This window comes from Ctenocephalides felis, unplaced genomic scaffold, assembly GCF_003426905.1.
Source record: "Ctenocephalides felis isolate EL2017-DRISC unplaced genomic scaffold, ASM342690v1 CF-g0.4_SCAFFOLD_03573, whole genome shotgun sequence".
In the NCBI taxonomy this organism is placed as follows: domain Eukaryota; kingdom Metazoa; phylum Arthropoda; class Insecta; order Siphonaptera; family Pulicidae; genus Ctenocephalides; species Ctenocephalides felis.
This window is the reverse complement of record NW_020539727.1, coordinates 1,725,768-1,738,269: the sequence shown is the minus strand read 5'-3', so window position 1 is coordinate 1,738,269 and position 12,502 is coordinate 1,725,768. Positions and strand designations below refer to the sequence as shown.

The window sequence follows — 12,502 nt, the reverse complement described above, 5'->3', positions numbered from 1 at the left end:
TAACATAAATAAATTATTTGTCGTTGGATACAAAAATGCACACATAAGCAGTGTGTTATGATACTGGCAAGGCTATATAATGTATTACAATTTGAAACACATATAATTAATATAATTAATATTTACAATTTGAAACACATTTCCATAACTTGAATGAATGGCATAACTTTAAATGAATTATGCAAATAAAGCAAACATCAATAATAGTTAATTATGAAGATAATTAAATTATTTCCAGCATTAAATGCAAAGAATGCAAAGAATCGGCTACACTTCTTGAATCATTTTTATTTATTAAGGTATCATTTGGTGGTAACACCCGCCTTTTTATGGAAGCTCTCAGTGGTCTCAGTAATTTTTTGTTATAACAATCTTCACGTATGTTTTTTATAATAAAGTCATCATCTACGCCTGCTTTAATTTGATCTGGAAAAAATATATTACAAATGACAAAGAACTAACAACAATGTGACAATAGCATTTATGAAAATAAATTAATTATACCCTTGATGTTTCTGATTAAATTTTAATCCAGCCGCACATATTTTATCAAATTTTCATGTCCCAGATGTGTCTTCCAGTAATCAACTTCAACATGTCCGTCATTATACACCTTGCACATAATTCGTGAGGGACAAGCATGCCCAATTTTTTTGCTACCCCTTAAACATGTTTCCTTTGTTTGGTGACTGTGTGATCAATGGCAATTATAATATTGAATGGTGCAGCAATTGTCTTTTGTTATGTATGCTGCAGTGTCCTTCACATATGACGTAATACTGTTCTGTTCCATCTCAGTTTTCCAGCTGTAAAAATCTATAGCAAAAGGTGAAATTATAGAAATGTTTGTTGAAAATCTTCATAATTAAAAGTTGACAAACCATTAATAGAAGAAAACAGTTTGTCTTTGTGTTCAATATTGATGTGATGATGACACTCAATATGTTTTTGTAGTGCGCTGTACCGTGTGTAAGCATTCCCGCAATCCTGAATGGGGCAAGTAATTCTGAGAACCCTTGAAAACCCTATAAATGAACAATTATGGTAACTTTGTGGATGTAATATTAAATATATTTAAATAATACTTATATTTTAATACCTGTAAAATGTTCTGAGTACAGCAAAGCATTATCTTGGGGTCTGGGTCGCGTTGGGGTCACTGGAAAAGATGTGAGCGATCTGGATGATTGGGAAAGTAGTGGGGAAGATGGTTGTCGAATAAAGGAAACAGTATTGGAATTAGCGGTTGTCATATGAATTGGTGAAGCAGGAAGCGCATCCGAGTGGAAGGATGTTGTAGGAATTGGTGAAGCAGGAAGAGCATATGAATGGAAGGATGTTGTAGGGATTGATGTAGCAGGAAGAGCATATGAATGGAAGGATGTCGTTGGTATTGGTGAAGAAGGAAATGATGTAGAAGGATTTGGCAAAGCAGGAAGAGTTGTGTAAGAAGTTTGTGAAGCAGTAAGGGTACATGAATAAGAAGTAGTGGAAGGAATTAATGAAGAGGGTAGAGCATAAGAATGCAGTGCAAGGGATGTTTCTGGATTAATTCGGGAATCATAAAAATACGTGCATTGGAGTTTGGAGTCTGTGGGAGATGTATCAGGAACGGAAGAATGAAAAGTTTTGATGTGCCTTTGTAATGAGGAAGGAGCATGCAAAATTTTTTGGCACAATGTACATTCAAAATTTTGAAAGTACTCCTTAGGCTGTATGTGATGTACTAACTTGTTGTGACAGCAAAGAGAACTAGTGGAAGCAAAAGTTTTAAAGCAATGGATACATTGGTTTTGCTTTTTCATATTGAATATAAAAAAGAAAAGGGTTGAACTATAGTATAAACCTAAACTAACTTAAGCTATGATTAAAAGATAACTTATGTATAAAAAAAAAATATGAACTAAAATATGAAACCTATAATATGAGCTAAAAGTAACGTAGGAACCAACTAACGAGATAAATATGAAATTCTTAAATGAAAAGAAATCTAACCTAAATGTAACCTACCTTAACCTATAAAAATATGAACAAAATAATAAACTTAGTAATTAAAAAAATAAATGTTAATATAATAATGACGAGCAACACACGATTCACAAGAAAATTATACTAAAACCGTATTAATAACGCACAAAATAATTAAAAAACGAGGTAGCAAAAAAACACCGGAAAATAATAGACGAACAGACGAACACATAGCACGAAAACCACACAAATAAAACATAATAACGCTAAAATCCCATTCAACTCTGCAGCGAATGTGAAACACTTCTGACGTATAATACAGCAAACTTCACACCCCAAAAAGGAACATTGTAGTGACTGCATAAGGACACTCATGATTCTTTGAGGGTCTTAGAACAATAAATTTTGAGGCTAATGACCCTTCGAGTTCGTACTTCGGCATTTGGCAATAAAGTATGGCCATCAACAAAGGCACTATTGCACTTATATTTACTTATCTATGCTATTGCATTTGATTTCTTGAATTTGATTTAATCTCTCGATATTTGTTTAGTAGAATCGGCGAAAAGTATCTATACCGCTACGTAAAATATCGAACCAAAGTACCGATACCAAAATTACACAGTATTGTACTAGTGACTTTATTCTAACACTAGTCATATCTGGACATATCACCTATTTTGCGTCTTCCAAATCACAGGGGGATATCGATCTTGGGCCAAATTTGATAAGGACGAGCGGCAATATCTTCACCACAAGCTAAGGACATGAGACGGCGATGTCACACACGACATTGTACAAAATGTGGTGACCACATCGCGTGATTACTGAGGATGAACAACTTAGAACAGCTTTATCTTCTGCCTACCATGTAATTGATTGAGAGACCAACGTTAAAAGACAAGACAGAAAAAGCTGATGTATTCGATGAACCCCAAATTAGCCAACTCATTAAAATCCACGGTTAGTGATTCCTTTGAATAAATTCAAGAAGACAACCAGGGAGGCATTCGTTTTGGTCGAAACAATTTTTTTGGGGATGCATTTTTAAAAGATTGTTTAAAAGATCTAGGAGAAAATCCTTCATTTCTTGAAATTGAGAATCTAGAAAGGCACCAGGACTAAGCTTAGGAGAAGAGATATCAAAGGTAGAACATCCACATAATGGCTGACAACAGTTGGAGCTTACAACATAATCAGTCAGACCTTATCCATACACAAAAACTATACATTTTTTTGGAGGCACAAAATAAAATGTGTTTTTCATTGCAACTTAAAACAAAACTAGCACTTCGGTATATCTCAAAAACTGGAGCTGTTAGCAGTGAGAAAAAAATTTATTGTCGCGCAGTGTGATCTATACATAATATTTAAATTCGGAAGGATTTAATCTAACGAACTGATATTAATAATGTACTTACCTTTAGTTAATTTCCGCCTACAGATAAAGTCCTAGTTGTTCTTCTCAATTAGATTTCTGAAGGAATAGCTTTTGATAACGATGAGCCAGACCTTTTACATCTTGCTTCACTGATATCGATTTCTGATTAGTTCAAATTATGTAAAAACAAAAAAAAATAAATTTAGAATAAATTTATCGTGGTAGAATGTTATTTTACCTGTTTTTGAGCTTGTAGAGGTGTAATGATTAAGAACATGACTCAGCACAAATTAGTCCCTTGGTTCGATCCGAACCTTGGCCAACTCTTTATCAATATACTTTATGTACCAGAAAGAACAAGAAGAAATTGTTATCATCGGAAAAATACAGCTTTCTAATTATTATGATAATATCAACATATTTTCACTCTCATTTGCATAATAAAATAATACGATTATCATGAGAGATCAAAAGAAGTCTTCTGAAATAAGTTCAATATATTGAATATGTTGAATATTCTTCTGCGAAGGAAATTTATACATCTAAAAAGTAGCAGAATCAATTAAAAAACATTAGTTTATACAATTTAATATAATATTATGTATAAGTCATCATACAATATGGTAATAGCCATATGGTAATAGCCTAAACCAGTGATTCCCAACCTTTTTTGGGCCCCGTCTCATTTTGAGGTTTCTAAAAACGTTATGCCGCCCCATACAATAAGGCTTCGACACCATAAATAGCACCTCACCTTTGGGGTCATCGTTTTTCCCTTTGCAGAAATAAAAATGCAAAATGGCAAAAATCTTTGTTTTGATTTTCCATCTTTCAACGAACACTAAACAAAAACCACACGCAACTATAATCAAAAAAGTATTTTCTTAAAAAACTTACGTCGTATTTTTTGTTTACGTTTTCTCGCTTTTAAAGTCTTGTATAAAATTCTGTTAACCAATAACCAATTAATTAATTAAGTAAAAAATATCTTTTCTTGCGCATGAATCTTGTCCTGACCGTAAGCCAGTTGTGCCAAGCAGTCAGAACCTTCGTTTACCTAATTTTTTGGTAATTTTTATAAATTTGAAAATGAAAGTTCAAAATAATTAGTGAAGGGCTATATGGATCCTTATAATTTTTGCATTCCGCAATATTCTCTTTCATAATGTTTAGTTTTATATAAGTAATTTATCGCACATATCATTTTCAGTTTATGACGGCTAGTTGTAATTTCATTATAAAATAATGAGAAAAATTCAAATTCAAACTAAGCTTTTTAAAAAGTCTGGTCAACCCGGGACAAAAAACATAACACCGACACCAGGAAAGCAACATTAAAAACTAGGACTGTGCCGACCAAAACGGGACGCCTTAGTTAGATCTAAGAAGCATCTTTTGTTTAATGTGTTGCCGACACCATACTACATTACGTTCTAATTACCAAAATTTTCAAATTGCCCCCCTGAATTTACAAATTGTTACCTGGTGGGGCGGGCGCCCCACGTTGGGAATCACTGCCCTAAACAAATGATCTCAAAAGGTAATTTTAAGTTTCAGAACCTTTTCTTAAGATTAATATTAACTTTAATTACCTTCGAGGCCTTACTGTGACCTAGTGGATACAGCCATGTTCTTCCAACCAGAAGTTTACAGATACGAAATCCAACTCGGAAGCCTCAAGCAGCAGTTTTTTTTAAATATTAATAGCATATTAGTTTTCAAGTGAAAATATATTTTTTCCGACATTGCTGCATTAAATTAAAAAATCATTAAAATATTATAATAATAAAATATATCAAATAATTTCAAAAATAACGATTGGCGATTACATAATTATAGGTTAAATATATACACTGGGGCCTCGCTTTACGGCCTAGATACGTTCCGCAAAACTTGGCCGTAAAGCGAAAAGCCGTATAACGAATCAATTATTCTAATACGTATTCATACAAATTCAATGGGATCGGTTCCAAATTTAATAAATATATAATATGGTTTCATCCAAAATGCATTTTATTTTTTTATTTTGTTTAAATTATAAACATATTTAACAAGAACATAAATTTTACATAAAATAAAAAACTTCAAAAACATTCCATAATTTTTAAATAAAAATGAAACAACTAAAACCTACAGATCACTGTCACCATCATTTTGCGCTGGTGGTTTGAAAAATTTGTCTAAAGTTGTTTGTCTTGCCTTCTTGTCTATTTCTTCCTTTAGTGATTTATAACAGCTAATGGCTGAGTTAATTCTTCGAGAGACATTAGCGCTACGTTCGACGTCAGGATCGTTTTCAAGGAGGATGTTTATTCCTTGTTCAAAATATGAAAAAGCGCTCGACATGATTTTTGATGTTAGCTGTTTGGATACAACAGGTTCTGTATCTTCATCAATTGCCGGCTCTGCTTGCAACTGAATGAGTTCCTCATATGAAAGGGGTTCCCTATCAGCTGCAAGTAGATCCAGCACAACAGATTCGTTTAAATCTTCAAAACGGAGATAATGTGCTAAATCCAAAATGTTTTGTCTAACTTCAGGAAGGATATTAACTTCTGCATCGGTATTTTTTATACATTCTGGCCATATTTTTTTTCCAAACATGGTTCATTGTTGTCGATTTCAATTTCTTCCAGGATTCACTAATGTTCTCAACAGCATCCTTTATATTATAGTTTTTCCAAAACGTTTGAAACTTTGAAACGTAAAGATATATAAACATTTTCATTTTCGATTTTTTTGCGATTACTGTAACTTGCCCTACGCGAAGTTAAAAAAGCCGTTATAGCAAAACATTTTAGGCCGTATATCGAAAACGTTCCTTAATTAAAGAGGGCCGTTATAGCGAAAGGCCGTATAAAGAGCGGCCGTATAGCGAGGCCTGGGTGTATTTCAAAATTTAATATTTGTTGTGCATTCCTCCTATAATTTAATAGTATGGTGGACATCAACAAAAATAATACATCATAAGATCATATCAAATATGGTGGCGGATTTTACTAACATCAGCAACCTCAAAAATATAGTTTTAGAAATCATCTTTTAATTCTGCGTCTTCAACGTCTATGTATTTCTGAATAATTCATGCAAATTTTATGTAATAAAGTAAATTCAAAGTTATTATGAAATATGTGTATGTGAAAATTGGGAAAAAGCATTAAAATCTTTCTAATATTTGGAGCTGCGGAAAAATCTAGCTAACATAAAATAAAAAATAATAAAAAAAATAAAATCTCCCTAAAAGTATACAGTGATACCCCGCCTTACGAGCTTAATTCGTTCCGCAAGCACGATCGCTTGTCGAAATATTCGTATGTTGAAGCATTTTTTTTCCATATAAATACATTGAAATACTATTAATTCGTTCCAGCACAGTTTTTTTTACTAATAATAAAAATAAATGAAACATTTATTGCTAAGATCAAACACATATTATGCAAAAACATACTAAGTTATTTAATAAAAATGACTAAATTATCATACTAGTTTTTGAGCTAAAAAAAAACCTATAAAATAAGTATTATTAACTTCCCGAAGGAGAAGGTTGTTTTCATCAAAAAATCCGATTCGCTAATTTTATGTTTTCTCGACGTTTCAAGACATTCTGAATCGAATGAGACCAATTTTGGAAAAAATATGTGTTCGCGAGTGTGTGTGAAAAATTTTTTTGCCGTAAATCGGTGTTTTCTCAAAAACGGCTGGACCGATTTCAAAATTTTAAAAGCCATTCGATGTATCGCGATGAGGACTAGCGTTTGTTAGTTTTGTGCGACGATTTTAGCCCGCAATTCTGAATCGATTTTGAAAATTCAAAAACCGTTCTATAGATATTGGTTGGGAATCATGCTGATTAGTTTTTGGTAAAGATCGACCGGGCCGTTTTCTTGTAATAAAGTTTTATAAAAATTTTTTTCGACGATTTTTATGATTTTTTTTTTGGTACCATACTACCAACTCGATTTAAAAAAATCAAAAACTGTTCGAAAGATATTAGCTGGGATTGACACTGCTTAGTTTTAGGTGAAAATCTACCGAACCGTTTACTGGTATAATTAACCGTTAAAAATAAATATAAGCCGATTTTTATGGAACATTTTTTGGCGATATATATCATGGTGTGATAAAACTTACTGAAATATTACGGCCTTACAACAAGTAGTTTAATCTTAAAAATTCAAAGTTTGAGTAAATGAGTAGTTTTTTTGACGTTTGTTAAAATTGAAATTAGACGATTTACTTGATATAACGATAGAGTACTTAGTCTTAATTAACATACTAAACCATTAAAGTCAATTTCAATTATATGTAATAAATCCACTCGGAATACTTTTAATCACTCATAAATTAATAATTTTTTATTGATTAAGTCGATTATTTACACATGTCGCAAAGTTCGTGTAAACAAAATACCAATACCAACTAGTTTTTTTTTTCAATTCATTATGGTATTGCAAAAATGCAACGAGACACGTCTCGTCAAACAACTCTGATCCATCAGCTGCATCATATTCGGGGTAATTCTTATCCACGAACTCTTCAACTTTGCCCCACATTGCACAAGCAAATACATGACATAACTTCGTAACTTCGGCAGTTCTATCTCGAAAAACACGTATGACGAGACGCTCGTAAGGCGGGGTACCACTGTATGTGAATATAGCCCAGATATGTATGTAAAATGTTCATAATACTATAAGGAAATTGAAGACAAAGAAGAGTGAAGAGTTATATAAAGGTAATCTCATTATAATAGATATTATGTTAATGAAATATTCAAATAAAATGTATATATATATATAAAATATGAAAACTGTTTTCATAATCTCTCATACCGGGCACCTCTGCCTGACTGAGATATGAAAATGATGTATATATATATATAAATAAATAAAAAAATAAATATTTAAAAAAAAAGTGCTATATCTGTTTCTGCTCCTACAAATAGTTGATATATGAAAATCTTGAATTACTAGAAAATTTTATTCATGTAATAAATGTTATAATATTAAAATGTATTTAAAACCACACACAAGCATAATTTATATATGTATAATGACATATACATACAAACTTCCTTAAAATTTAATTAGTAATTATGCAATAATTATTTGTCATTTATAAACCTATAAATGATTAATATAAATACAGTTCAATTAATACGCGCTCACAATATTCTCATGTGGCGAATCATATATAAATAGTTATTTTTACGATAGTTAACCGCGATTTTCGATTGGCGTTGTTTTTAAAGTTTTTCCGGATATCAGCGTAATGAATTGTTCAGGAATTGGAAGCTCAACCTGGAAAGCAAAAAATTAATAATATTATTCAATTAATATCTTTGTATTAATCGTTACAATTACAAAATCGTTATAACCGCACAATAACATCTTTTCAATTATCATGTGGAATTAATCTAATGACAATTTCTAATGCCTGATGAAACTATACATTTTGTGCACTCATTAATATGAGATTTAAATTCTTTTTTATCTTATTTTTAGCCATAAAGTATTAAATTATAAATTGTTTATTGAAGTAAAACTTTTTTAGGCGCGAGTAGGGTGTAAATCTATAAAAATGCAACGGAAGAGCGTCACACTCGAGTCGAGTGCCAATGATTCATTCACGGTAGGCAAATGATACCAGTATGACTCCAGGTCTAAACTGATTTTATGATCGGTGAGGTCGTTTTGTTTATTGAAAAGGTAGTTGCGTAATAAATAACAGACGCAGTTACCTATTCAATAAACAAAACGACTTCACCGACCATAAAAACCGCTCAGACTTCGAGTCATATACTGGTGTTTTCGTGGAGAAAGCTGTTTCAACAGTGTGGCCTTTTGTTGGTGTGCAATTGCGATACAACCCTTAGTTCCATTTTTACACAAATTAAATCTAAGTTTAATTCTGACCGCCTCAGGATCTTAATATATCGGATTAATTACTCGAATTGCGAATTTTTTTATATCGGAAAAACTAGTCAAAACCTGAGTAAATAAATGCCTTCATCAACATAAAAATGCCTCTAAAAGTACCAAACAATTCAAAACTATGTTAATCGAGCATATAAATAATCTAAATCATAACATGAATTTTTTCAACCCAAATATTTTACATTCTGAAGAGAACGTAATTAAAAAAAGATTCGCTGAGGAGTTGTTTTTGCAATTGCATAATGACAGGGTCATAAACAAACGTTTCGATAACACGGACATGGGTTTTAAATAAACTTCTAAAAACTTTCATACTATTTTTTATTGATGTAACGCCCGACTTTTAAACTTAAATAATATATATATATATATATATATATATATATGTGTGTGTGTGTGTGTGTGCGTGTGTGAATAAAGCATTAGAACACAAACCATGTCTCCATCTCGATCTGAAACATGATCTAGAAGAACAACATTCATCTCACTGGATTTTGCACTGACAATCTGCACAGTGTCTGCAGATTGAGATCCCAGGAACATTTGGCAACCATCAGTTTTGTCAATAGATATTGTCGGAACTGTTCCTAGAACCTGCAAAAAATTAAAAAAAATATCATTGATCTAAGAACGAAACTAATAAATGATAAAAAAATACATAATTTTATTAGTTTATTCATAATACAACTATTTAAATAATTTGTTATGCATATATCAATATAAATTTTTGGTTACCAAAAGTAATAGGAATTATTAATTTGTAATATTAAGCAGTTTGTTTAAACAGTGGATTTAAGTTTAAACAGTGGATAATATTTAAGTTTAAAACCATTTCGATAATTTAGTCCACCTAAATTGGCAATAAATAAATAATATAATTAAAATATAAATAAAATATAAGATAAATACATAAAGTTAATGTTGAACTATTTGAAGTTTGAAATAAAACTTGTAAATAATAATAATAATAATGTATGTAAAAAAAGGTATCATTTTGAAAATACATCATACCTGCATCTTTACACTTTGGCAATTAACAAATTCGCAACTTGATACAACACTATCAAAGACCAGGGAGCACTTCTTGCAAGAATCCATCACAATCGAGTTCAGTTTTCCATTAACTACCAGCGTAGAGTTTTCACATTTGAACATATACACAACATTGTTCATTTCGACATCTTGAACTTTGAGTGTAGAGTTATTTTTTTGGTGTTCCTAAAATTAATAATATATTTATATAAATACATTTGTACATATTTACTTATTGTATGTGTCAAATATTATAGTAAATGTGAATAAGCAATTAAGTTCTAATAAAAGTGTTTTTTTTTTAGCAATGTCATAATCATATATATTGTTAATTGATATGATTATGACATTGCTTATCTGGATTCAAAATTAATAAAAATTTACTCCTTCAATTAATTAAATCAAAGCTTACAGATAAAATGAATAGCTGTGAATAAGTGTATCAAAAGAAATTGCAACAATGTAGTATTAATAATTGAAAATACTAATAAATTGTAATTATCTGACGATTTGAGAATAAAGCTAGGCTGAAAAAAAAACAGAAGGCATAGAAATCTTTTCCAAAATTTAAATAGTTCACTTCCCAAAAAATTAAGTAGTTCACCTCCCAATTTATGATTTGCCTCAAGATTTTATAAATTTAATAATGCAATAGAAACCCATACTTTGAATTTAAATTTTTATACTCACAATAATCCATTTCTTGCCGTCCCTTTTGAATACCGGTTCACTTTCTTTAATGGCAACTTTAGTAATTGATGGTTTTTCTACAAAAAAATAAATTGGGAATTATTTAAATAACGTCATACTATATCTAGCTCACTAACAATAAGAGTATATATGAAACAAATTAGTTCCAATTTAGATTAAGTGTGTCATGACTTTAAATACATCAACAAAAAAGTGCATCAAAAGTATCGATGTCTAATAAAATCATCATTGAATTGCAAATTGTTGATTTTTAATTAAATCTAAGTGGATTAGCAAAACTAAATTAACTCAAAATATTAATGAAAGCATTTCAAAGCACAATCGTGTAATTAAATAAAAAAAATATGAAAAATCTTTCTATAATATTCTACAGTTAACTTTGTTATATGTAATATAAAAAATATTCTTTTAGCATAAAAAAGTTCAGTTTTTAATGATATTTTTTTCTCTCTAATAATACTCGTCGTTGTTGATAACTTTCATATTTTTCTATTTTATTAATGTTAATATAATTAATACATAGTTCAAGTTATCAATTTTATAAAATTTAAATATAAAATTCTTAATATATTGCACAAATGATATTATTTCTTAAAGTGCAATGTGCAAATAGGTATAATATTAAAATAAAACGTATTTATATTTCTCAGCCAATTCATCCTTTATATTTCTCTAAAGCTAATTCATAAAATTTAAAAAGGAGGAATATTCAAAAGAAATATGTATACGTTTCGACACTTGATAGCCATCACTCAACAAACTAAACTAAACTAAACTAATTACAAGAAATTATACAATCAACATTAAAAATTGTTGAGACATTTTTCTAAACTTTATTGCAAAAATATTCATACCATTTCAGAAAAATAAAATTATCATTAATACTATAGAATAATATAATTAAATATAATTAGGAAATGAGTAGCTGAAAGTATCGAAGCATATAACAAAAAATTAGCAATATGTAATTCATTTGTTTTTTTTCAATTCGATGAATGGGCTGATAAATATATTATCAAAATAATACATATTATAGTAAAATATATTTGATAAAGCTGTTCTTGGACATCCAGCCAATAATTAAACAATTTTAGTGATCTTTATTGTCAAATTTTTCGGGTGCTGATCCAATCTTCAATGCATATAAATAATTAAAAAAACAACAGAAAAAACACAAAAAATATGATACACCAATTAATATCACAACAACTTTTCTAATAAATATTAAATTAATAAAAAGAAAATAACTGAAAAGAAAAGCTCTTCTCATCGAGACATGTTTTACATTAAGTAAAATTTGGTTTACTTGTTAAACAAATTGCAAATGAAAAACATGTCTCAATGAGAAGAGCTTTGTGAATCTTTTCATTTATTTTATTTTTATTAATTTAACATTTATTAGAAAAGTTGTGATATTAATTGGTATATTATATTTTTTTGTGTTTTTCTGCATTTTTTTTAATTATTTGTATGC

The 12,502-nt window shown here is 29.9% G+C and overlaps 2 protein-coding genes across 2 annotated transcripts in view; both read right to left on the bottom strand.

The window, feature by feature from the left end:
* Positions 1-252: 252 nt before the first annotated feature.
* LOC113389281 lies at positions 253-5,953 on the bottom strand. The gene is made up of 6 exons (XM_026626332.1): positions 5,549-5,953; positions 2,011-2,016; positions 1,100-1,796; positions 882-1,025; positions 505-806; positions 253-426 (listed from the first exon to the last, which is right to left on the bottom strand). Exons 1-5 carry the CDS (start codon positions 5,951-5,953, stop codon positions 763-765), a joined length of 1,296 nt encoding a protein of 431 aa, XP_026482117.1. The 3' UTR covers positions 253-426; positions 505-762.
* Positions 5,954-8,531: 2,578 nt separating this feature from the next.
* Positions 8,532-12,502, bottom strand: part of LOC113389280 (adenylyl cyclase-associated protein 1-like) — a 10,439-nt gene continuing 6,468 nt past the window's right edge. Inside the window, exons 6-9 of the mRNA XM_026626331.1 lie at positions 11,008-11,084; positions 10,297-10,503; positions 9,721-9,879; positions 8,532-8,649 (exon numbers count right to left, since the gene is read on the bottom strand). Coding sequence (XP_026482116.1) covers positions 8,566-8,649; positions 9,721-9,879; positions 10,297-10,503; positions 11,008-11,084 — 527 coding nt within the window. The 3' untranslated portion in view covers positions 8,532-8,565. The remainder of the gene's footprint in view (positions 8,650-9,720; positions 9,880-10,296; positions 10,504-11,007; positions 11,085-12,502) is intronic.